The following is a 21,768-nucleotide window of genomic DNA, read 5'->3' on the forward strand; positions in this document are numbered from 1 at the left end:
ATTGAACCCAAGGCTTTGGACATGCTAAGCAAGAACTATAGCAGCCCTCAAAAGATTTTTTTTTTTTTTGAGGTAGGGTCTCACTCTAGCCCAAGCTGACCTGGAATTCACTACATAGACTCAGGGTGGCCTTGAACTCACAATGATCCTCCTACCTCTGCCTTCCCAGTGCTGGGATTAAAGGTGTGTACCACCACACTAGGCTTTCCAAAGGCTTTTTGAACAAAGGCCTCAGAATGGATAACCAGACCCAGCTAACTATCTAATTGTCCTGTTCTGTGGCAGATGTTTTCAGATTCTGTCTTGGTATTTTATGCCAGATCTATAATGCAAATGAGTGAAAATATAATGCAGTGTCCCTGCATCCAGTGGTTTATATCACATCACAGTCCTTTACAATTAAATTAACTTTGAATACTTTGGCCTCAATTTCTGTCCAGTGACCTTAGCATCAATACACTATTGAACAGGAAGCTAGCTAGAACATATGATGCTGTTTTCCCAAAGGCAAGGACTAGGTTTTTCCACCTCCTAGGACAAAATGGCTTGTGAATGCATCTGGGAGGGGACTGCTGCAGAGATGTCACCAAGCATAGCACATGTAGGGCAGTGTTCTTTTACACTAAACACTTGAAAGCTCCTCATGTAGCCCAGGCTAGCCTTGAACTCACTATGTAACCAAGGATGGCCTTGAACCTCTGATCCTCCTGCCTCCACCTCCTGAATGCTGGGATTATAGGAACATGCCACCACTGCTGGCTTATGGGTGCTGAGGATCAAACCCAAGGCTTCGTGCATGCCAAGCAAGCACTCTACCAACTGAGCTCGGCTCTTGGTCTCTTGATGCATAAAATGCCACCAACATCCTCACTTGGATTGGTTTTCTTTTTCTTTTTTAAAAAATGTTTTATTTTTATTTATTTATTGGAGAAAAAAAGGCAGAGAGAGGGGGAGAGAGAGAGAGAGAGAATGGGTGTGCCAGGGCATCCAGCAAACAAACTCCAGCACATGCGCCACCTTGTGCATCTAGCTTACGTGGGTCCCAGGGAATCAAACCTGGATCCTTTGGCCTTGTAGGCAAGCGCCTTACCTGCTAAGCCATCTCTCCATCCCCTCACTTGGATTGTTGAAGCAATCCTTTAGCTGGTCTCCCTGTTCCCATCAGTGTCCTCTGTTTACTTTGCAGCAGCCAGAATGACCTTTATAAAACAAGTCGGAGCCGGGCATGGTGACGCAAGCCTTTAATTCCAGCACTCGAGAGGCTGAGGTAGGAGGATCACTGTGAGTTCGAGACCAGCCTGAGACTACATAGTGAATTCCAGGTCAGCTTGGGCTAGAGTGAGACCCTACCTCAAAAAACGAAAATCAAAACTAAAACCAAAACCAAACCAAAATGACAACAACAAAAAAACCCAAGTTGTGCTGTGGAGATGGCTTAGCAGTTAAGATGCTTTCCTGCAGAGCCTAAGGACTCAGATTTCCTAGTACCAATGTAAAACCAGATGCAGAAGGAAATGCATGCATCTGCAGTTTGTTTGCAGTGGCTAGAGGCCCTGATGCACCCATTCTCTCTTCCTTTTTCTCTCTCTCTACATTTCTCTTTCTCTCTCTCTCAAATAAATTTAAAAAAAATTTAAAAACATACAACCCCCCATCAAAAAAAATAATAACAACCCAAGTGGATAAAGTGCTTGCTGCTCAAGTCGGAGTAGCTGAGTTCAATTCTCCCCAGCCCCCATGCGAAAAGCTGGGAGCCGTGGTGGTTTCTGTAGTCGCGGTGTGCTGTTAGAGGTGGAGACAGGAGCATTTCCCAGAGCCTCAGCAAAGAACAGCGGAGCAAAATCCCAACAGGAGAGCAAGATCCAGGGAGAGAGGCCTGCCTCACACGTGATAGAAAGGCGAGAACTGATCTGCAAGTTGTTCTCGGACCTAAACACCTGCGCTGTGGCACACGCACGCCTGCGCTCTATGTGCAAACACACGCACCCATGCATGCACAAATGCAAGTCATCCCCGACACCACAAAGACCAAAAGGCAAACAACGAACTAACCACGAGTCATGTCAACAACCTTTCAAAGGCTTCTGGTGCCTCAGAGTAAATGTTGGAGTCTGCATGGCAAGTCATAAGGCCTGCAATCTCTCCCCACTTTGTTCTCATCACCTACCACTTATCCTTGATTCAAACCCAAAACTGCCTGGAGGTCTCATTAAAACCCAGAACAGGAGCTTCGTCCTCAGAGTTTGTGGTTCATACATCTTGGATAAGCTTGAGAATTCTCTTCTACTTAAGTTCCCATTGCCAAGCATGGAGGCTCATGCCTATAATTCCAGCACTCAGGAGACTGAGGCAGGAGGATTGCTGCAAGACTTTGGTCAGCCTGGGACACATAATGAACCCTTACTCACACAAACCCAAACAAAAGTTCCTAGGTGATTCTGATCTGACTGGTTTGGTGGAGAAAAACATTTTTTTTTTTTTTTTTCTGAGGCAGGGTCTCACTGTAGCCCAGGCTGACCTGGAACTCATTACGTAGGGATTAACGTAATCAGAGGGCAGAGTATGTGATAACTGCTAGAGGGGAACACAAACCCCGTGCCACACTCCTGCACTTCATCACAGTTTTCTTTTTCTTTTCTTTTTTCTTCTAGTTGGGTCGGATATGGGATTTGCTCTCTACAGAAGGTTCTTTGTCCCAGCAAATGGGTCTCCGGTGAGTATACGCTCTGTGTGTGTGTGTGTGTGTGTGTGTGTGTGTGCGCGCGCAGAGGTCAGAGGACAACTTGAGAGATGGTCATTGCCTTCCATCTCATTTGAGATAGGGTCTCTTGTTCATTGCTGCACATGATAGGCCAGGCTGGCGGGCCTGGAAGCTTCTGGGGGTTCTCCTGTCTCCCCCTCCCATCTTGCTGCAGGGGTGGTGGGATTACAGATGCGTGCTGCTCCATCTGGCTTTATGTTGGTCCTGGGACCTGACTCATTTCCCAGATCATTTCCTCCTCTTTTTTTTTTTTTCAAGGTAAGGTCACGCTCTAGCACAAGTTGACCTGGAATTCACTATGTTCTAGGACTTTAGGCATGCAACATCATGCCTGGCCAATTTCTTCTATTTTCTCCTCCCTCACCCCTGCCTCTACATATAAAGCCAGGCATGGTGGCACATGCCTTCAATCCTAGCATTTGGGAGGCAGAGGTAGGAGGATCACTGTAAGTTCAAGCTTTTTTTTTTTTTTTTTTTTTTGAGGTTGGGACTCACTCTAGCCCAGGTTGAACTGGAATACACTATGTAGTCTCAGGGTGGCCTGGAACCCACAGCAATGTCCCTACCACTGCCTCCCAAGTGCTGGGACTAAAGGCATGCACCACCATATGCCCCATATATATCTGGCTTTACATGGGTACTGAGAACTGAACTTGGGTCCTTTAGCTTTGCCAGCAAGCACCTTAACCACTAAACCATCTTTCCAGCCAAAGGTATATATGTTTTTTCCGAGGTAGGGTCTGGCTCAAACTCAAGGTGTTCCTCCTGACCTCTGCCTCCTGAGTACTGGGATTAAAGGCATTCACCACCACACCTGGCTCCAAGGTTTTTTTGGTAGAGTCTCACTCGAGCCCAGGCTGACCTGAAACTCACTACGTAGTCTCAAACACTCAGTGATCCTCCCACCTCTGCCCCCAGAGTGCTGGGATTAAAGGTGTGCACCACCACGCCTGGCTGATTTTTTTCCTGAGGTTTTGAGATAGGGTCTGACTCTTGGTCAGGCTGACCAGGAATTCACTATGTAGTCTCAGGGTGGACTTGAACTCATGGTGATCCTCCTACCTCAGCCTCCCAAATTCTGGGATTAAAGGCATGCACCACCATGCCTGGCTGTTAATTTTCCCTATCCTGTCTCAGAATGTGGTCAATTGCACTAGGCATGCCCTGGACTTATTATGTACAATACAGCCTTAATTAGCCTACTATAGGGTTTCAGATTATAGAGAGGAAGAAGCTAGAAGGTAGGTCCCAGGAAAGCCAGCATTTGGATTTCCCACCTCCACAAAGACCTCCCTCTCTTGTCTCTGGTCTTCTACCTGCCATAGGTTACTTCTCACTCACCTATACCATGTCTCTGTGTGTCTGCCTCTTTCTATCTGTGTCTCAAACAAATAAAATAAAATGTTTAAAAAACAAAACATCTGGAGAGTTGGCTTAGTGGTTAAGGTACTTGCCTACAAAGCCAAAGGACCCAGGTTCAATTCACCAGGACCCACGTAAGCCACAGGCACAAAGTGACACATGTGTCTGGAGTTTGTCTGCCATGGCTAGAGGTCCTGCTTTGCAAGTCTTTCTCTCTCTCTCTTAAATAAGTAAATAAAATTAAATAGAAGACCTGGAAGCCGGGTGTGGTGGCACACGCCTTTATTCAGAGGTAGGAGGAAAACTGTGAGTTTGAGGCCACCTTGAGACTGTAAGACTACTTAGTGAATTCCAGGTCAGCCTGGGCTAAAGCGAGATCCTACCTTGAGAAACATAAAAAAAAAAAAAAAAAGACCTGGGGGGCTAGGGAGATAGCTTAGTGGGCAAGTGCTTGCTGTACTTCTAACCGCTGAGCTGTTTCCCCAGCCTTTCATCCAGGCTTTTAGAAAGGCTTAACTATGGGCTGGAGAGATGCCTTAGCAGTTAAAGAACTTGCCTGTTAAGTCAAAGGACCCAGGTTCAATTTCCCAGGACCCACATAAGCCAGATGCACAAAGTGGTACATGTATCTGGATTTCATCTGCAACAGCTGAAGGCCCTAGCACACCCATTCTCTCCTGCCCCCTTCTCAAATAAATAAAAATGTTTAAAAAATATTTAAGGGCTGGCTTAGCAGTTAAGGTGTTTGCCTGCAAAGCCTAAGGACCCTGGTTCAATTCCACAGGACCCACATACACCAGATGCACAAGGAGGCACATGCATCTGGAGTTTGTTTGCAGTGACTAGAAGACCTGGTGTGCTTCTCTTTCTATCTGCCTCTTTCTCTCTCTCAAATAAATAAATAAATAAATACATTATCTAAAAATATTTAAGAAGACTCTTAACTTAAACAAAATATTTTTTTAAAAAAGGACTTGACCTGATGTTTGCGATTGAGTGTGAGATGTACCACTGAGACACACAACGAGCATTTTCTCCCTTTTCTCCAAAGGTGTCCTTTGCAGCTCACATTGCGGGTGGATTTGCTGGGATGTCCATAGGCTACACGGTGTTCAGCTGTTTCGACAAGGCACTGCTCAAAGACCCCAGGTTCTGGATTGCAATTGCTGCCTATTTTGCTTGTGTCTTATTTGCTGTGTTTTTCAACATCTTCCTCTCCCCGGCAAACTGACCTGCCTCTAATATAAGCCAATTAATAAAAAGAGCCATGGGCTGGAGAGATTGCTTAGTGGTTAAGGCACTTGCCTGCAAAGCCTAAGCACCCAGGTTCGATTCTCCAGTACCCACATAAAGCCAGTTGACAAGGTGGCACATGTGTCTGGAGTTTGGTTGCAGTGGCCAGAGTCCCTGGTGTGCCAATTCTCTGTCTGCCTCTTTCTCTAATAATAAAATATTTTTAAAATAAAATAAAGAGCCAAGGCTTTAATCCCAGCACTCGGGAGGCAGAGATAGGAGGATCAAGTTCAAGGCCAACCTGGGACTACAAAGGAAGTGCCATGTCGTCCTGGGCTACAGTGAGACCCTATCTTAAAAAAAAAAAAAAAAAACAAAAAAACCAAAAACCCAAATAAAAACAGAAACAATGAGAGCCATATGGGAGAATGGAAAACTTCCTGAAGAAAGGGAGATGTCCCAGCAAATGCGAACAACCTTAAGATAGTGACACAACCACACTCTACTCATCTGTTCAAGACTGCACATCGAAGGACTGAGTAAGGGCTTCTTTTACTTTATTTTATTTTAATTTTTAAAAAATTTTTATTAGCATTTTCCATGATTATAAAAAAAAATCCCATGGTAATTCCCTCCCTTCCTCCCCCCCGCCCCCACTTTGAGTAAGGGCTTCTTGATGCACAGGGTAGGAAGGAGAAAAGAAAGGTGGTAGAAACCAGAGATTGGGTCTTTCTCAGGCATACGTATGCATGTATATCCTACGAAAGAGACTTGCTTTCCTTGGGTGATATATTTTACAGTTTGCTTGATAAAATTCATGCATATCGTATTATTCTGGGAATAAAAAACTTTTTATAGGGATGGAGAAGTGGCTTAGAAGTTAAAGCATTTGCCTGGGAAGTCAAAGGACCCAGGTTTGATTTCCCAGGACCCATGTAAACCAGATGCACAAGGTGGCACATGTATCTGGAGATCATTTAAAGGGGCTGAAGGCCCTGTTGTACTTATTCTCTCTCTCTTTCTTTACCACTCTAATAAATAAAATAAAATATTAAAAAAAAACTTTTTATAACTGTGTCCAATTCTATTTTTTTTTCTTTTAGTTTTTCAAGGTACAGTTTCTCTCTAGTCCAGGCTGACCTGGAATTCACTATGTAGTCTCAGGGTAGTCTCAAACTCACGGTGATCCTCCTACCTCTGCCTCCCGAGTGCCCGGATTAAAGGCATGTGCCACCAGGCCTGGCTCTATTTTTTTAAAAAATATATTACTTTTATTTATTTGAGCGAGACAGACAGACAGAATGCGAATGGGCAGGCCAGGGCCTCGAGCCACTGCAAATGAACTCCAGCACTCGGGAGGCAGAGGTAGAGGATCACCATAAGTGCAAGGCTACCCTGAGAGTACAAAGTCAGCCTGGGCTAGCATGAAACCCTACCTTGAAAAACAAAACAAAACAAAACAAAACAAAACAAAACAAAACAAAACAAAACACAACACAACAAAAACAAAAACAAAAAAAGAAAATTGAGCTTCTAGCATCCACAAGCTGGCTTGCAAGTGTCCAGCTACTGCGTGTAGCTGGCAGCCTACCTTACCAGAGAGATGCCACCCCAGCCCTGCAGGAAGTTAGTTCTGCAAGTGCACACTGTGGTTGGTGGGTCGAAGAAGCAAGAGTGGGCAGAAAGGAGGGCACATTCTAGTTGGTGGCTGACTCATCCACTGCACTGACCTGAGCCCAACCTGCTCTCTTATCCCTCAAAAGGGACAATGCAGAAATGAACTGAAGATGGTCAAGGTATGACATCGGAGCAGGGACTGCTTTTCCAGACTTACCTAAACTAAACCAGGTTTGTATCAATCTCTGTTCTAGCTAGCTAAGAGAGGTGTTTGAAATTGCTATCTTTTGTTGTTGAATTTGGTGATACTGTAGCCATGCATCCTAGTTTTACACCATTTGCTTACTTTGTAACTAAACAAAGCTTTAACTTGTAACAACCATATTCCCATTTCTTTTAGAAAATCCTATGCTCTTTTCATTTAGGAAAAGCATGTCCTCCATTTCTTTTTGTGCTGATGGTAAAAAGCTAAGATCGATGTGATTATAAAAAATTAGGTCAACTGTAATAATCAGAGATAGTTAATATTTTGCTAAATATCCTTCTAGAGTTTTTGGGTGTATCTCTACATATAAATATACCATAACTGGACTATAGTATTTTATAACCTGAATTTCACTGAAACAATGAAGCCAAATGTCTGTAAATGAGTATAGTTAATGGGCTGGGGAGGTAGCTCAGAGGTTAATGTGCTTGCTTGAATACATAGCTACCATTTTCACTGACTGCATCCTGTGGATATACCATTATTTATTTAACCAATTGTTCTTATAGTGATCATTTCTTTTTAGACACTTTAATTGTTTAGAGATAACATGAGCCTGGTGTGGTGGCCCAGAACTTGAGAGGCTGAGGCAGGAGGACTGCTACAAGTTGAAATCCAGTTTAGGTTACCTAGCAAGATCTGTTCTCAAAAAAAGAAAAAAAATCCCAGCAGAACTTATAGACAATAATATACTAACCAGTCATGTAGGCAAGTAGGGAAAGGCAATGGGGTTGCACTTGTTTCTGTGTAATGAACCAATCACACACTTTTCTGTAAGAACTCCCTCTGCCTTCAGGTGCTGGGGTGCTCAGGTGTCTGAGAGGGGTAGACAACTAGCCCCCTGTCACTACATGAATGGAAATAAACACAGCAGACTCATGTAAGTAGAGAGTAAAGGCTGAAGTCTCGGCAAAGGAGGTACTCAATTAGCCTGTATAAGGAAAAACAAAAGGGGTGTGTTAATTTGTGTGTGCACTGTGTGTGGAGAGAAGTGTGAAATGTGGAGGTTAGTCATTTGAGATATAGAGAGTACTTCTGGTTTTCTTTTTTTAAAATTTTTTTGTTCATTTTTTAAATTTGACAGTGACACAGAGAGAGAGAGTGAAAGAAGCAGATGGAGGCGGGGAGAGAGAGAGAATGGGTGCGCCAGGGCTTCCAGCCACTGTAAACGAACTCCAGACGTGTGCGCCCCCTTGTGCATCTGGCTAACGTGGGTCCTGGGGAATTGAGCCTTGAACCGGGGTCCTTAGGCTTCACAGGCAAGCGCTTAACTGCTAAGCCATCTCTCCAGCCCTACTTCTGGTTTTCTAAGCAGAGCTCTAGAGTTTTAGAGAAAGGCAATGACGACGTGAGCACTGAGCAGAGGACAGAACCCGAGGGCAGGCACCGATGGGAACAGACGTCTGCTGCAGTGCAGGTAGGCAGTCAAGCTGTGGCACCAACTGGCAAAGAGTAGGAACCATGGGGTGTGGGAGGGGCTGGGGATAGCAACCAGATGGGAATGATGACCACGTCAGTTCTCCATGTTTGTTAGTCCCCCCCCCCAAAGTATTTTATTTTTATTTGACAGAGAAAGAGGAAGAGAGAGAATGGGCATGTCAGGGCCTCCAGCCATTGCAAACAAACTCAATGTGTGCGCCCCCTTGTGCATCTGGCTAATGTGGGTCCTGAGGAATTGAGCCTGGGTCTTTTGGCTTTGCAGGCAAATGCCTTACCTGCTAAGTCATCCTCTCAGCCCCTTTTCAAAAATATTTTATTTAAGAGAAAGAGAAATGCAGAGTAGAATAGGCTTCATAGGCAAGCACCTTAACCTCTGAGCCATCTCTTCAGTCCCTTCCCTCTCCCCTTTTTTTTTCCAAGGTAAGGTCTTGCTCTAGCCCATGCTGACCTGGAATTCACGACGTAGTTTCAGGGTGGACTTGAACTCATGGCAATCTCTTTCCTCTGCCTCTTGAATGCTGGGAGTAAAGGCGTGTGCCACTACGACTGGCCTTCCTGTTCTTTCCGTTACTGCTGAGTCAGGGTCTCCCTCTAGGCCAGTCTGATCTGGAACTCACACTGTAGTACCAGGCTGGCCTTGAACTCACAGTGATCCTCCTACCTCTGCCTCTCAGGTGGTGGGATTAAAGGTGTGTGCCACCCCATGGGCCTGGCTTTCAGTGAGATTTCCCCTCCACCCCCCAAGGTAGGGCCTCACTCTAGCCCAGGCTGACCTGGAATTCACTATGTAGTCTCAGGGGGCCTCAAGCTCACAGCTATCCTCCTACTTCTGCCTCTTGAGTGCTGGGATTAAAGGCACTCAGGAGGCAGAGGTAGGTAGATCATCTTGAGTTCAAGGCCAGCCTGGGGCTACATAGTGAATTCTAGGTCAGCCTGGGCTAGAGTGACACCTTACTTTGAAAAATATGTGTGTGTGTATATATATATAAACATACATATATGTGTGTATATATGTATATATATACATACATACATATACACACACATACATACACACACAGGCACACATACACATACATATATTTGTGAGAGAGACAGAAAGAGGCAGAGAGAAAAACTGAGTATGGGTGTGCCAGGGTTTCTGTCACTGCAAACAAATTCCAGTCACAGGTGCTACTTTGTGCATGTGGCTTTATGTGGATACCCAGGCCATCAGGCTTTGCAAGCAAGCAGCATTAATTGTTGAGGGCTGCTAAAGAACTGAAATGGTATCATAAGTTGGTTCTTATGCATTGGTTAGGTTTAAAGCAAATAAGGTAAAAACCTAAGTCATGAGGGCAATTAGTAGGGGAAGTTAAGGTATTTTTAAATTTTTATTTATTTAAGAGGGAGAGGGGCAGACAGAATGGGTGCACCAAGGCCTCTAGCCACTGCAAATGAATTCCCGACACATGTCCCACCTTGTGCATCTGGCTTTACATGGGTACTGGGGAAATGACCTGGGTCCTTTGGCTTTGCTGGCAAGCCCCTTAAACCACTAAGCCATCTCTCTAGCCAAAGTCGTTTGTATTTTTTTTCCCCTGCGGTAGGGTCTGGCTCTAGCCCAGGCAGTCCAAGAATTCACTATGAAATCTCAGGGTAGCCTCAAACTCAAGGTGATCCTCCTAACTTCTGCCTCACGGATGCTAGGATTAAAGGCCTTTACCACCATGCCCAGCTCCAAGGTATTTTTACTGTAAACAATGATTCAGCTTTGTGAGGTGCCCAGAAAGTGTCTGGGAAAGGAATAAGGTTATGAAATGGGGTGTTAGGGGTTCAGGAAAGTCCTTGAATCCCAAATCCTAGGTTCACATTTGCATTTAGCCCAAGAATTAAGCAACTCAAACTGAGGATAATTATTAAATTTATATTCAGGAAATACAGAACCTAAAGGTGGGACTAAAGGTGTGTGTCACCATGCCCGGCCTAAATCAGAATTCTTGACCCACAGCCAGTAAAAGGCTTCAACCAGATTCTAGGATAGAGGGCCTATTGCCTCCCCTCTCTTTTCCTGCAATTTTCCCTACCTTTCTATCCTGTCTCAGAATGTGATCACTTGTACTAGGTACGCCCTGAGCTTATGCACAATACAGCCTTAATTAGCCTAGCATAGGGTCTCATATTATGGAGAGGAAGAAGCTGGAAGGTACGGGCTGGGAAAGCCAGCATTTGGATTTCCCACCTCCACAGAGACCTCCCTCTCTTGCCTCTGGCCTTCTATCTGCCATAGGTCACCTCTCACCCACCCATACCATGCCTGTGCATCACCATATTATAGATTGTTTCCAAGATGCAGTCTTTCCTAACATCAAGACCCACAGGGGCAAAGACCACCTCCATGTATGGACACAGACTAACCATGCCATCTTTCCTCTCCTCCTGCCCTGCCCCACCCACTGCATCACAGAGTCACCACCATCTCTCCTCCAGCCCCACCCACTGCATCACAGAAAGGCTGTGAATGTTCAGGGTTCACTAGGTCCCAAATGAGGCCAACAATGGAGTCTGTGCGCCGGAGTTTGGAGCAAACTTCAAAGAGAAGCTTAGCTATAGGAAAAGAAGAAATGGAAACCCAGAGGTTGGCCTCTCACACCTTGGAAGCCAAGGGCATCCATATTACTCTGAGTCCCCAAAGACTGGTAGGCCAAGCTCATGGGATAGCCACTAGAGCTTACAGCACTTCACTGGTTAAATCCCTCAGGGTTGCCAGCAGTAGAAAGCTGAGTGAACTGCTGTCTGGCGGGGGAGAGCCAACTCAACCTGACCCCCAACTGCGGAGATCCAGACAACTTCCCTACCTTGTAGGCCCTGAGAGAGCGCGCCGTGCCCCTGACCCTGGCGGCCTGCCCTCTGTACTCACCATAAACGCACTGTGGAGCAGCGGCCAAGGCCAACATTTTGAGTCAGGAGCCCTGTCTACAGAATGCAGAACTTACCTTCCAACCTCACGATGCTTGGGTTTGCAAAGCAAGAGGCCTGAAGAAAGACCAGTCGCCTTGATTCCTGACTTAGCCAAGTTTATAGAGGAAACACTACAAGTACAGGACATCAAGATTCAAGAAACAGAGGTGACGAGCATACCCTTCCTGAAGAACGTGAGAGAACCAGGGGACTGGTACAGGAACCCCAGAGAGCTGCCCGAGAACCAACTCAGAGGAGGTGGAGAGACAGAACCGTGGAGAGGGTTAGACAGAACCGGCAGAAGAAACTCGAACACTGCTTACCTTGTTTTAGAGGGCAAAAAGATCCACCCCAAATGCAGGCATGGAATGGGCTTCACAATGGAGGAGTTAGAGGACGAGCCAGGGCCCCCACCAAAGAACAAAATAAACAGGAGGGTCCCTAAGGAGAAGAAAATATACTCCCAATTCCTACAGGAAAGGAGGTTCTTAGAGAACAAAATAAGGGAGCTGAATGAGCTGCCCACAGGACAACTCAGACCAATCCTCCACAGGAGGAAGAATAGTCAGGCCCTGGGGCTGTCAGCTGCAGAAGAGCATCTCGGGGCACCTGGCCCCAGTCACACCAAACGACAGCCCCTGGGTCAGGACCACCACAGAGAGGAGGGTGCAAGAAGCCAGCCACTCGAGGACAGGAGATGCCCAAATACAATATGGAACTACACAGTGTGGGGGACCCAAATGGTTCTGGCAGAACGACAACATTTGGCTCTCAAGAAAGGCCACCAAAGGCAAGGCTGAACTTCTGGTAGGGAGAAGGCTGTCTCAGCCTTGCTTTCCTCTCCACAGCTGGGACAGATCTGCCCAAAGTACCCAGGTCTGACATTATTGCATGACTGCAGGAAGTGACCAAGCAGGGCCCACTCCCCCAGGCCAGGCAGAAGTCAAGTCAAAGGGGCAAAGTCCATTTTAGCCTCTGGCCCTGGGTGGAAACATGTCATCCCATCCCTCACTTCTCCAAGGATGTTGGCAGGTGATGGGGACAATCAGGCCATCACAAGAGACTGGGCTCATGGGTGCCTGCCTTTCCCTGCCTGTCCCATGCAAAGCCTCTCTTCAGGTCCCAAATTCTCCCTCCCTTCTCCAGCAAGCCCAATAACCACCCCTTCCCTTTGATCCCACAATTCCCTTACCTAGTGTTAAGTAAATTACTGTGTAGCCTCAGTTTGTGTCAGAGTCCTGGTTTCTTTATTTTTTAGAGCGAGCGAGCGAGAGACAGAGAGAGAGAGAGAGAGAGAGAAAGGGGAAAGCTAGAGAATTGCCACTGCAATCCAACTCCAGATGATTGTGCCACCTAGTGGGCATGTGTAACCTTGCACTTGCCTCACCTTTGTGCATCTGGCTAATGTGGGATCTGGAGAATTGAACATGGGCCCTTAGGCTCTGCAGGCAAGTGCCTTAACTGCTAAGCCATCTTTCCAGCCCTTCTGTATTATTTTAAAATATTTTTATAGCCAGGCATGGTGGTGCACATCTTTAATCCAAGCACTTGGGAGGCACAGGTAGGAGGAGTGCTGTGAGTGTGAGGCCACCCTGAGATTAGAAACAAAACAGAGTAATATAGTTTATATTTTTTTGAGAAAGAATGGGCACATCAGGGCCTTGGGCCACTGAAAACAAACTCAAGACACATGTGCCACCTTGTGCATCTGGCTTACATTGGGACTGGGGAACTGAACCTGGGTCCTTAGGCTTCTCAAGGTGTACCTTCAGTACTAAGCCATTTCTCCAGCCCCCAGACAGTCCTGTTTTGTCAAACCAGAACTTAAGCAGACTGAGTCATTTTGCTACTATCTAGCATTCAAAATACTGAACTCAGTGCCACATGTGAGTCTGGCTTGGGGACAGGTGACTGAGAAAAAGTTTGTGGATGGGAATACAGGTGTGAAGGGTCACCCAGGCCTAGTCAGGTGGACTCCTGAGAAAGGCAAGCTCAGAAGCCTCTCTGCCCTATTAATGCCAAGTGTCAGTGAAGGATGGGCAGACAGCCTTGCTTGGAAGGTACCTATTTCTTTCAATTTCTGGAGAACGGTGTGACTCTCCAGTGAAATGAATTTATGAAAGCTCTGCGAGCCCATCTGGTAAGTGGCCCAGTCAGAACTTTGATGGGCTTTGGGAGTGAGTGTGGCTGGTATGAATTTCAGAAAAATCAGTCTAAATGCCACCACTGCTGCCCTGGAAACGCATGTCTCTTGGCTTCTCCTTCTTGCTTCATTTATCTGCAAAGAAAAACAGTAGTAAGTGCATGCCAGCTTTCCTTCTATCTCAACAAGTGCACAGCACTAAGTAGAACACAAAAGCCACATTCACTTAACAAGTGAAGGTACACAACCTATTCCGCCAGGAGGAAAGGACACAGTGACATTTCAATAACATCTTAGGTAGGTTTGCCTTACGGAAAGTCCAGTATAACAGTATTTTTGTTTGTTTGGGTTTTATTTATTCATTATTTTGGTTTTTTGAGGTAGGGTTTCCCTCTAGCCCTTGGTGACCTGGAACTCACCATGCAGTCTCAAGGTGGTCTCAAACTTAAGGTGATCCTCCAATCTCTGCTTCCCAAGTGCTGGAATTAAAGGTGTCTGCAACCACCAGCCTTAAAATATTATATATTTATTTATGAGGGAGGGAGAGAAAGAGGCAGATAGGGAGAGAGAATGGGCATGCCCTCTAGCTACTGCAAGCAAGCAACAGATGTATGTGCCATCTTGTGCAGTTGGCTCACGTGGGTCCTGGGGAATCAAGCCTGGGTCCTTAGGCTTCACATTCAAGTGCCTTAGCCCCCAAGCCATCTCTCAGCCCCACTTTTTCATCTGGCTGCACATAGGTGCTGAAGAATTGAACCCTGAGCTGGCAGTCTTTGTAAGTAAGTGCTTTTTTAAAAAAAAAATATATATATACATTTATTTATTTGAGAGAGAGAAGGAGGGAGGGAAGGAGGGAGAGAGAGAGAGAGAGAGAGAGAGAGAGAGAGAGAGAGAGAATGAATGAATATGGGCATGCCAGGGCTTCTAGCTACTGTAAATGAACTCCAGATGCATGAGCCTCCTTGTGCATCTGGCTTACGTGGGTCCTGGAGAGTTGAACCGGGATCCTTTGGTTTTGCAGGCAAATGCCTTAACTGCTAAGCCATCTTTCCAGCCTGTAAGCAAGTGCTTTTAACTAAGTAACCATCTCCCAGCCACACTCAGCATTTTTGTTTCTCTGTGTCAAATGGTTCAAAAGAACCTCAATGGTTTAATGCTTCCCCCATAGACCAATACATTTCAACCTATGTCACATGGCAAATGCTCAAATAATTTAACAAAATTACAAATTTCTTTCTTTCTTTTATTTTTTGGTTTTTTGAGGCAGGGTCTCACTCTAGCTCAGGCTGACCTGGAATTAATTATGTAGTCTCAGGGTGGCCTCAAACTCATGGCAATCCTGCCTGTGCCTCCCAAGTGCTGGGATTAAAGGTGTGCATCACCACGACTGGCTCTGTTTTGGTCTTCTGAGGTAGGGTCTCACTCTAGCCCAGGCTGACCTAGAATTCACTATGTAGTCTCAGGGTGGCCTTGAACTTACAGCAACCCTTCTATATCTGCTTCCTGAATGTTGGGATTACAGGCGTGTACCACCATGCCCAGCTCCAAATTTCTTCAAATGAGCTTCCAAATTGACAAGGCCTGTGATGCCAACAGCTTAACAGCTCTAATAGCTCAAGAGAACTGAAACAACCCACCGGAACTTGAAAAGGAAAAGGCAGCCATCTAGGAACGGTCACTGGGATAGTTCTACAAAAGCCCAGAGAAGACTGGAGATATAGTTTAGCTTGTCAAGTGCTTGCCTTGCATCATGAAGACCTAAATCTGAAATCCCAGTGCTGGGAGGGTTTGTCAGAGAGCCAGTCTAGCATAATTGGCAAGTTCTAGGCCAAGGAAAGACCTTGTTTCAAAAAAGGTGTACGGCAATTACTGAGGAATGACACATGGACTGTCTGTCCTCTGGCCTAAACAATGCACATGTGTGTGCATGCACACACATATGTACCTACATGTGTACATACATTGTATTTATAAAGAAAAGAGGAGGGCTGCAAAGATGGTTTAGCAGTTAAGGTGCTTACCTGAGAAGCCTAAGGACCCAGGTTCAATTTCCCAGTACTTGCATAAGCTAGATGCACAGGGTAGCACATGCTTCTGAGTTTGTTTGTGGTGGTAGAGGCCAGGAGTGCCCATTCTCTCTCTGTGCCTCTTTCTCAGTCTATCACAAATAAATGAAAAATTAAAAAAAAAAAACATTAAAAAAAAGAAAAAAGGAAGGACTGAAGAAATGGCTCAGGGCTTAAGGTGCTTACCTACAAAGCCTAACAACTGGGGTTCAAATCCCCAATACCCATGTAAAGCCGGATGCACAAAGTGGCACATGTGTCTGGAGTTCATTTGCAGCAGATGGAGGCCCAGGTGTGTCCATTCTTCTGTCTCTCTTCTAACTCTCTCTCTGCTTGAAAATAAACTTTAAAAAAAAAAAAAAAATCCAGACGTGGTGGGGCACACCAGCAGAGGAGGCAGAGGTAGGAGGACTGTCATGTGTTCGAGGCCACCCTGAGACTACATAGTGAATTCCAGGTCAGCCTGAGCCAGAGTGAGACCCTGCCTCGGAAAAAAAAAAGTACATCTTTGATCCCAGCATTTGGGATGCTTAGGTAGGAGGATTGCAGTAAAATCAAGGGCAGCCAGTGCTACATAGTGAGTTCCAGGTCAGGCTGGGCCACTGTGAAGCCCTGTTTCAAAAGCCAAAACAAACAAGTAAGCCAACAAATCAAACAGTTCAAAGGAGCCCAAAGAGCCCAAAGTAAACCAAGTGAGAGTGCAAGAAATGCACTGATCATGGGGAACATTGCCAGGGTCAGACTTAAGAGTCCAAGAAACAAGGTAGAAACACTCATTTCTCTGTTTCATCAAATAGAGGCAAAAAGCAGCTCATGCTGGCTGAAGCAATTCCAGGAGAAGGTGACAAGGGATGTCTTCCTCAATTGCTTTCCATCCTTATTATTATTATTATTAATGGAGGATCTCACACTAGCCCAGGCTGACCTGGAATTCACTATATAGTCTCAGGCTGGCCTCAAACTCACAGTGATCCTCCCAGCTCTGCCCTCCTGAGTGCTACGATCAAAAGTGTGTGTCATCACACCCTTCTGCCCTTCTTAATTTTGAGACAGTCTCTCTTACTGAACCTGGAGCTCACTGATTTGGCTAGGATGGCTAGCCAGCAAGCTGCAGGGATTCTGTTGTTTCCAATTCCCTAGTGCTGGGAGGACAGGCATACCTTGCCTTTCCAGCCTTTTCTATGGACAGTGGGATCTGATCTCAGGTCCTCATGCTTGTGTGGCACACATCTCTCCTGCTCCAACACTACTCTGTTTTTTAACTTGTAATTTATTTATCTGGTGCATGTACATGGTGTTGTGTGTTTAACTGCGGGTGTGCATGTGCCACACAGGAATGTGAAGGTCAGAGAACAACTTTGGGATTGGTCCCCATGTCAACTGAGGCAAGTTGTCTTGTTTACAACTCCCTTAACAAGCTTTTGGGAAATTCTCCTATCACTGCCTCCTTTCTTACCGTAGGGATTACAGAAGTCTAACACAGCTTTTAGTTTTTACTGGGACTTGGGGATTTGAACTCTGGCAACTGCTTTATCCACGAAGACATCTTCTCAACCACTCAATTTTTTTTTTTAATTTTTATTTATTTATTTGAGAGCGACAGACACAGAGAGAAGGACAGAGAGAGGGAGAGAGAGAGAATGGGCGCGCCAGGGCTTCCAGCCTCTGCAAACGAACTCCAGACGCGTGCACCCCCTTGTGCATCTGGCTAACGTGGGACCTGGGGAACCGAGCCTCGAACCGGGGTCCTTAGGCTTCACAGGTAAGCGCTTAACCGCTAAGCCATCTCTCCAGCCCACTCAATTTTATTTATAATAGAGAATATATCACTTTTCTTCTAGGTATCACTTTTTTTTGTGTTTTTGATACATAAATATTCAGTGCTTTTATTTTTTATTTTATTTTTGTTTTCCAAGGTAGGGTCTCACTCTAGCTCAGCCTGACCTGGAATTCACTATGTAGTCTCAGGGTGGCCTTGAACTCACAGTGATCCTCCTCTTACCTCTGCCTCCGAAGTGCTTGGATTAAAGGTGGGCGTCCCCATGTCCTGCCAATAAAATACATGTATTTTAAATAAACAAAAATATAAAAATAAAAGAAAAAAATATTTTTGTAACATATGACCATTGTTATTTAGGGAAAATATATAGCAATTAATACATGAAGAGTGATCTTTGCTCCTGTTTTGGCTATAGGTTTGCTTTAAGGAATAGCTCTCACTTCAAAATGGAAGATCACAGGCACCTCTTACTTGATGGATGTCAGAGCTAAGATGGTTGAATAAACAAACATGGGTGACTGGAATCTCCTTGAAGGTGTACTGGAGGAAGTCCACACTCATTCTACCATAATTGGAAAGATCTGGCTTACCATCCTGTTCATATTTCGAATGCTTGTTCTGGGCATAGCGGCTGAAGATGTCTGGAGTGATGAGCAGTCTGGATTCGTCTGCAATACAGAACAACCGGGTTGCCAAAGCATGTGTTATGACCGAGCCTTTCCCATCTCCCTCATTAGATACTGGGTTCTGCAGGTTCTATTTGTGTCCTCACCATCTCTCATCTACATGGGCCATGCTTTGTACCACCTCAGAGCTCTCCAGAAACAGAGGCAGAGGATGAAAGCTCAACTACAAAGAGCACTGGATCGACTAGAGTTTGAAATGACTGTGGAGCAGAAGAGACTGGAACGCGTGCTTTGTCAGCTGGAACAAAGGAAGCCCCACAGAGTGCCCCTCCGAGGAAACCTGCTTTGCACATATGTGATGCACGTGTTTATTCGCTCTGTGGTTGAAGTTGGGTTCATGATTGGACAGTACCTTCTATATGGGTTTCGCTTAGAGCCTCTAGTTAAATGCCATGGCTACCCATGCCCAAATATAATTGATTGTTTTGTCTCGAGACCCATGGAGAAGACAATATTTCTATTATTTATGCAATCCATAGCTACGGTCTCACTTTTCTTAAACATTTTAGAAATTTCCTATCTAGGTTTCAAAAAGATGAAAAGAGGGTTTGGGGGACAGTATCAGTTTCAGGATGGATATAATGAATTCTCTGCAAACGAGTTAAATCAAAATGTTGCCAAGTGTCACAGCACAAGTGCTGGGCCTCTGAAGCAACTCCCTGCTGCACACGATGATAACCCTAGCACGCCTATGGGAAAACAAATGCACACAGCAGCGTACCCGAGTTCAAGTTCATCTTCTGAACTTCAGGCAGGTCTCTGTAATCTCAGTGTCCATGACGGGAGATGCATTTTAGGTGAAGAGGAAATCAACAAGATGGGCACACTCCGTGCTATCTGCAGTCGCCCTCAACATACTGACTCCAATCGTAACCAAAACACTCACACAATATATGGAAACGAGGTTAAAAGTAACCATTCAAAGGAACAAAGAGAAAATGAGGATGTTAGCCAGAGGAACCAGGGAAGTCACTGCTTTCTCCCACGTGTTGCTGTGGATACAGACAACCACAAGGGGCGCTCAGCCCACACATCTTTCTCCTTGCCAGCCACCTGTGCCTGGGATCCTGAGCAGTTTAGGGTTACACGGGATTCCCCTGGCAAACCTGAACGCCAGTGGTCGCCTCTTCAAGGTGACCTCAAGGGTCAGCTGAGAGAGTTTAGACTCAGAACTTCCTTCCTTCCTTCTTTGCAGGGCACCTCCCCACAACCTGACATTCCTGCGTCTTCAGGAGGGCAGTCCTTTGAGCCACGGCTTGTCAGAACCTGCCCCAATTCTATGGCTTGTCCTCCAAACAATTCAGTGTCCCCAAGGAACAAATTCATTGGTAGGCGTGTTCCCACCGATCTTCAAATCTGAGCAGTTGTGGAGTTTTTGACATAGTACTGGGTTAGAGAAGTAGCATTCCAGTAAGTGGTGGTGAGGCATGGAGGGAGTAGGTAAAGGGTGCTATGAAGACTAGCTGTCCGGGCAACAGTAAATTCATTTCACAAACAGAAAAACATTAATGAACTTGAGATGTAAAGGCATGGTTTTAAATTCAAAGACTTAAGGCAAATCAATCCCCCTTGTCTCCAAATATGTGAACCTAATTTTACCATGCTCGGATTGATTGCATGCTCAGACTGGAGACTAAGTGGGTGAGGGGCTGGGTTGTCTCACATCCTTAGGAAACTTTTAAAAAAATTTTAATTTTAATTTATTTGTTAGAGACAGAAAGACGGAGAGAGAGAGAGATAGAGAAAGTGAGAATGGGCACTCCAGGGCCTCTAGCCACTGCAAATGAACTCCAGATGCATGAGCCACTATGTGCATCTGGCTTACGTGGGACCTGGAGAATTGAACCTGGGTCCTTAAGCTTCACAGGCATGCACCTTAACCATTAAGCCATCTCTCCAGTGCCCCCCCTTTCTTTGAGGCAGGGTCTTGCTCTAGCCTAAGCTAACCTGGAACTTACTCTGCAGCCAAGACTGGCCTCAAACTCAGGGTGCTCTGTTCCTCCTACTTCAGTCTCCCAAATGTTAGCTTGGGACAGGCTGCCAAGATGGAGTCACCATGGTCATCAGAATGGTAACAGAGGCATGGGGAAGTGAACTGTCACATTCCTCAAGAGACCACCAGGTCATTATCCCCTCCTTGTCTAACAGTGCCCCAGGTCACGGTTTCATGCTCCTTTATCTGGTTAAGTTACAGGGTCACTGTTCTGGTATCACACCCTAGCTATCTTAAATGGTTTATGCTATGATCTCCCCTAAAGGAACTTTTCTAGTTAACAAAGGAGTTTTTTCCTTCTTCAGCTTCCACCAACTAAATAAGCCCTATAAAGCCCACTACCTGAAAACTCAGGTTGGCTGCGCTCTTCTCTTGTGAGTCTGTCCTGGCAGCTTGTGCTTTTCCTGAATAAAAGCTTTCATCTTTTCCTCAGAATGGTCCTGTGTGGTCTTGGTCACTCCTGAACCTTATACCAAGTGCAGGGATCATATGCCCGGCTCTTAGGAAACTTGTGATCCATGCACTCCCCTTTAGTTACTTGTTGAATATTGGAAGAGTAGGCTAATTCTGTTTTGCCCTTGTATTGAGTAACTTGGTTTTCTAAAAGATTGTAATCTGATGTGTTGACTACAAATATAATGTTGCTATGTGGTAAATAAAACCTTAAAAAGGCCTGGGGCTTCCTTTTATCAGTTTATAGCATGGAGATTCACTTCCTGCATAGGAGTCTTTTTTGTTTTATTTGTTTATTTATTTGAGAGCAACAGACAAAGAGGCAGATAGAGAATGGGCGCTTCAGGGCCTCTAGCCACTTGGCAAATCAACTCCAGATGCATGCGCCACCTAGTGCATCTGACTTATGTGGGCCCTGGGGAATCGAGCCCCAAATTGGGGTTCTTAGGCTTCATAGGCAAGCGCTTAACAGCTAAGCCATCTCTCCAGCCCAGGAGTCTTTCTTGACTCTCCTCCCTGCTCATGTAGCCAACCTTGTCACATTATTAAAATACTTATCCTGATAGGAAAGCTGGGAGGGTTAAAATCGTAAACAACAATAAAAACAGGTGGGGGAGATGACTCAGTAGGGAAAAGCTCTTCGTTGCAAAGCCTACCAGCCTCAGTTCAGTTCCCCAGAAACCAGGGTCAAGCCAGATGTACAAAGTGTTGTATGACTCTAGAAGCCCTGGCATACCCATACACTTTCTCTCTCGCAAAACAAACAAACACACCAGGCGTGGTGTTGTATGCCTTCAGTTTCAGCACAGGAGGCTGAGGTAGGATGGTAGCTGTGAGATTGAGGCCAATCTAGGGTAGGGTGCGCGAGAGGTCAGCCTGGGCTAGCCTGAGACCAGCTTTTAAAAAAAGTGAATGAAAAACCCCAAAGAACTACAATCAGGCATACTGGCACAACCTTTTAATCCCAGCACTCGGGAGGCAAAGGTAGGGGAATCGCCGTGAATTTCTGGCCATCCTGAGACTGCATAG

At 45.6% G+C, this 21,768-nt stretch overlaps 2 protein-coding genes across 2 annotated transcripts in view; both read left to right on the plus strand.

The window, feature by feature from the left end:
• Positions 1-5,402, plus strand: part of Rhbdl2 (rhomboid like 2) — a 29,010-nt gene extending 23,608 nt beyond the window's left edge. The window contains exons 6-7 of the mRNA XM_045150431.1: positions 2,652-2,713; positions 5,175-5,402. Of these exons, the coding sequence (XP_045006366.1) occupies positions 2,652-2,713; positions 5,175-5,354 (242 nt within the window). The 3' untranslated portion in view covers positions 5,355-5,402. The remainder of the gene's footprint in view (positions 1-2,651; positions 2,714-5,174) is intronic.
• A 12,707-nt stretch (positions 5,403-18,109) lies between these two features.
• Positions 18,110-19,948, plus strand: Gja9 (gap junction protein alpha 9). The gene has a single exon (XM_004665195.2). It carries the CDS (start codon positions 18,118-18,120, stop codon positions 19,651-19,653), a length of 1,536 nt encoding a protein of 511 aa, XP_004665252.2. The 5' UTR covers positions 18,110-18,117; the 3' UTR covers positions 19,654-19,948.
• Positions 19,949-21,768: the final 1,820 nt, after the last annotated feature.

Source organism: Jaculus jaculus, chromosome 5 (assembly GCF_020740685.1).
Source record: "Jaculus jaculus isolate mJacJac1 chromosome 5, mJacJac1.mat.Y.cur, whole genome shotgun sequence".
Lineage (NCBI taxonomy): Eukaryota > Metazoa > Chordata > Mammalia > Rodentia > Dipodidae > Jaculus > Jaculus jaculus.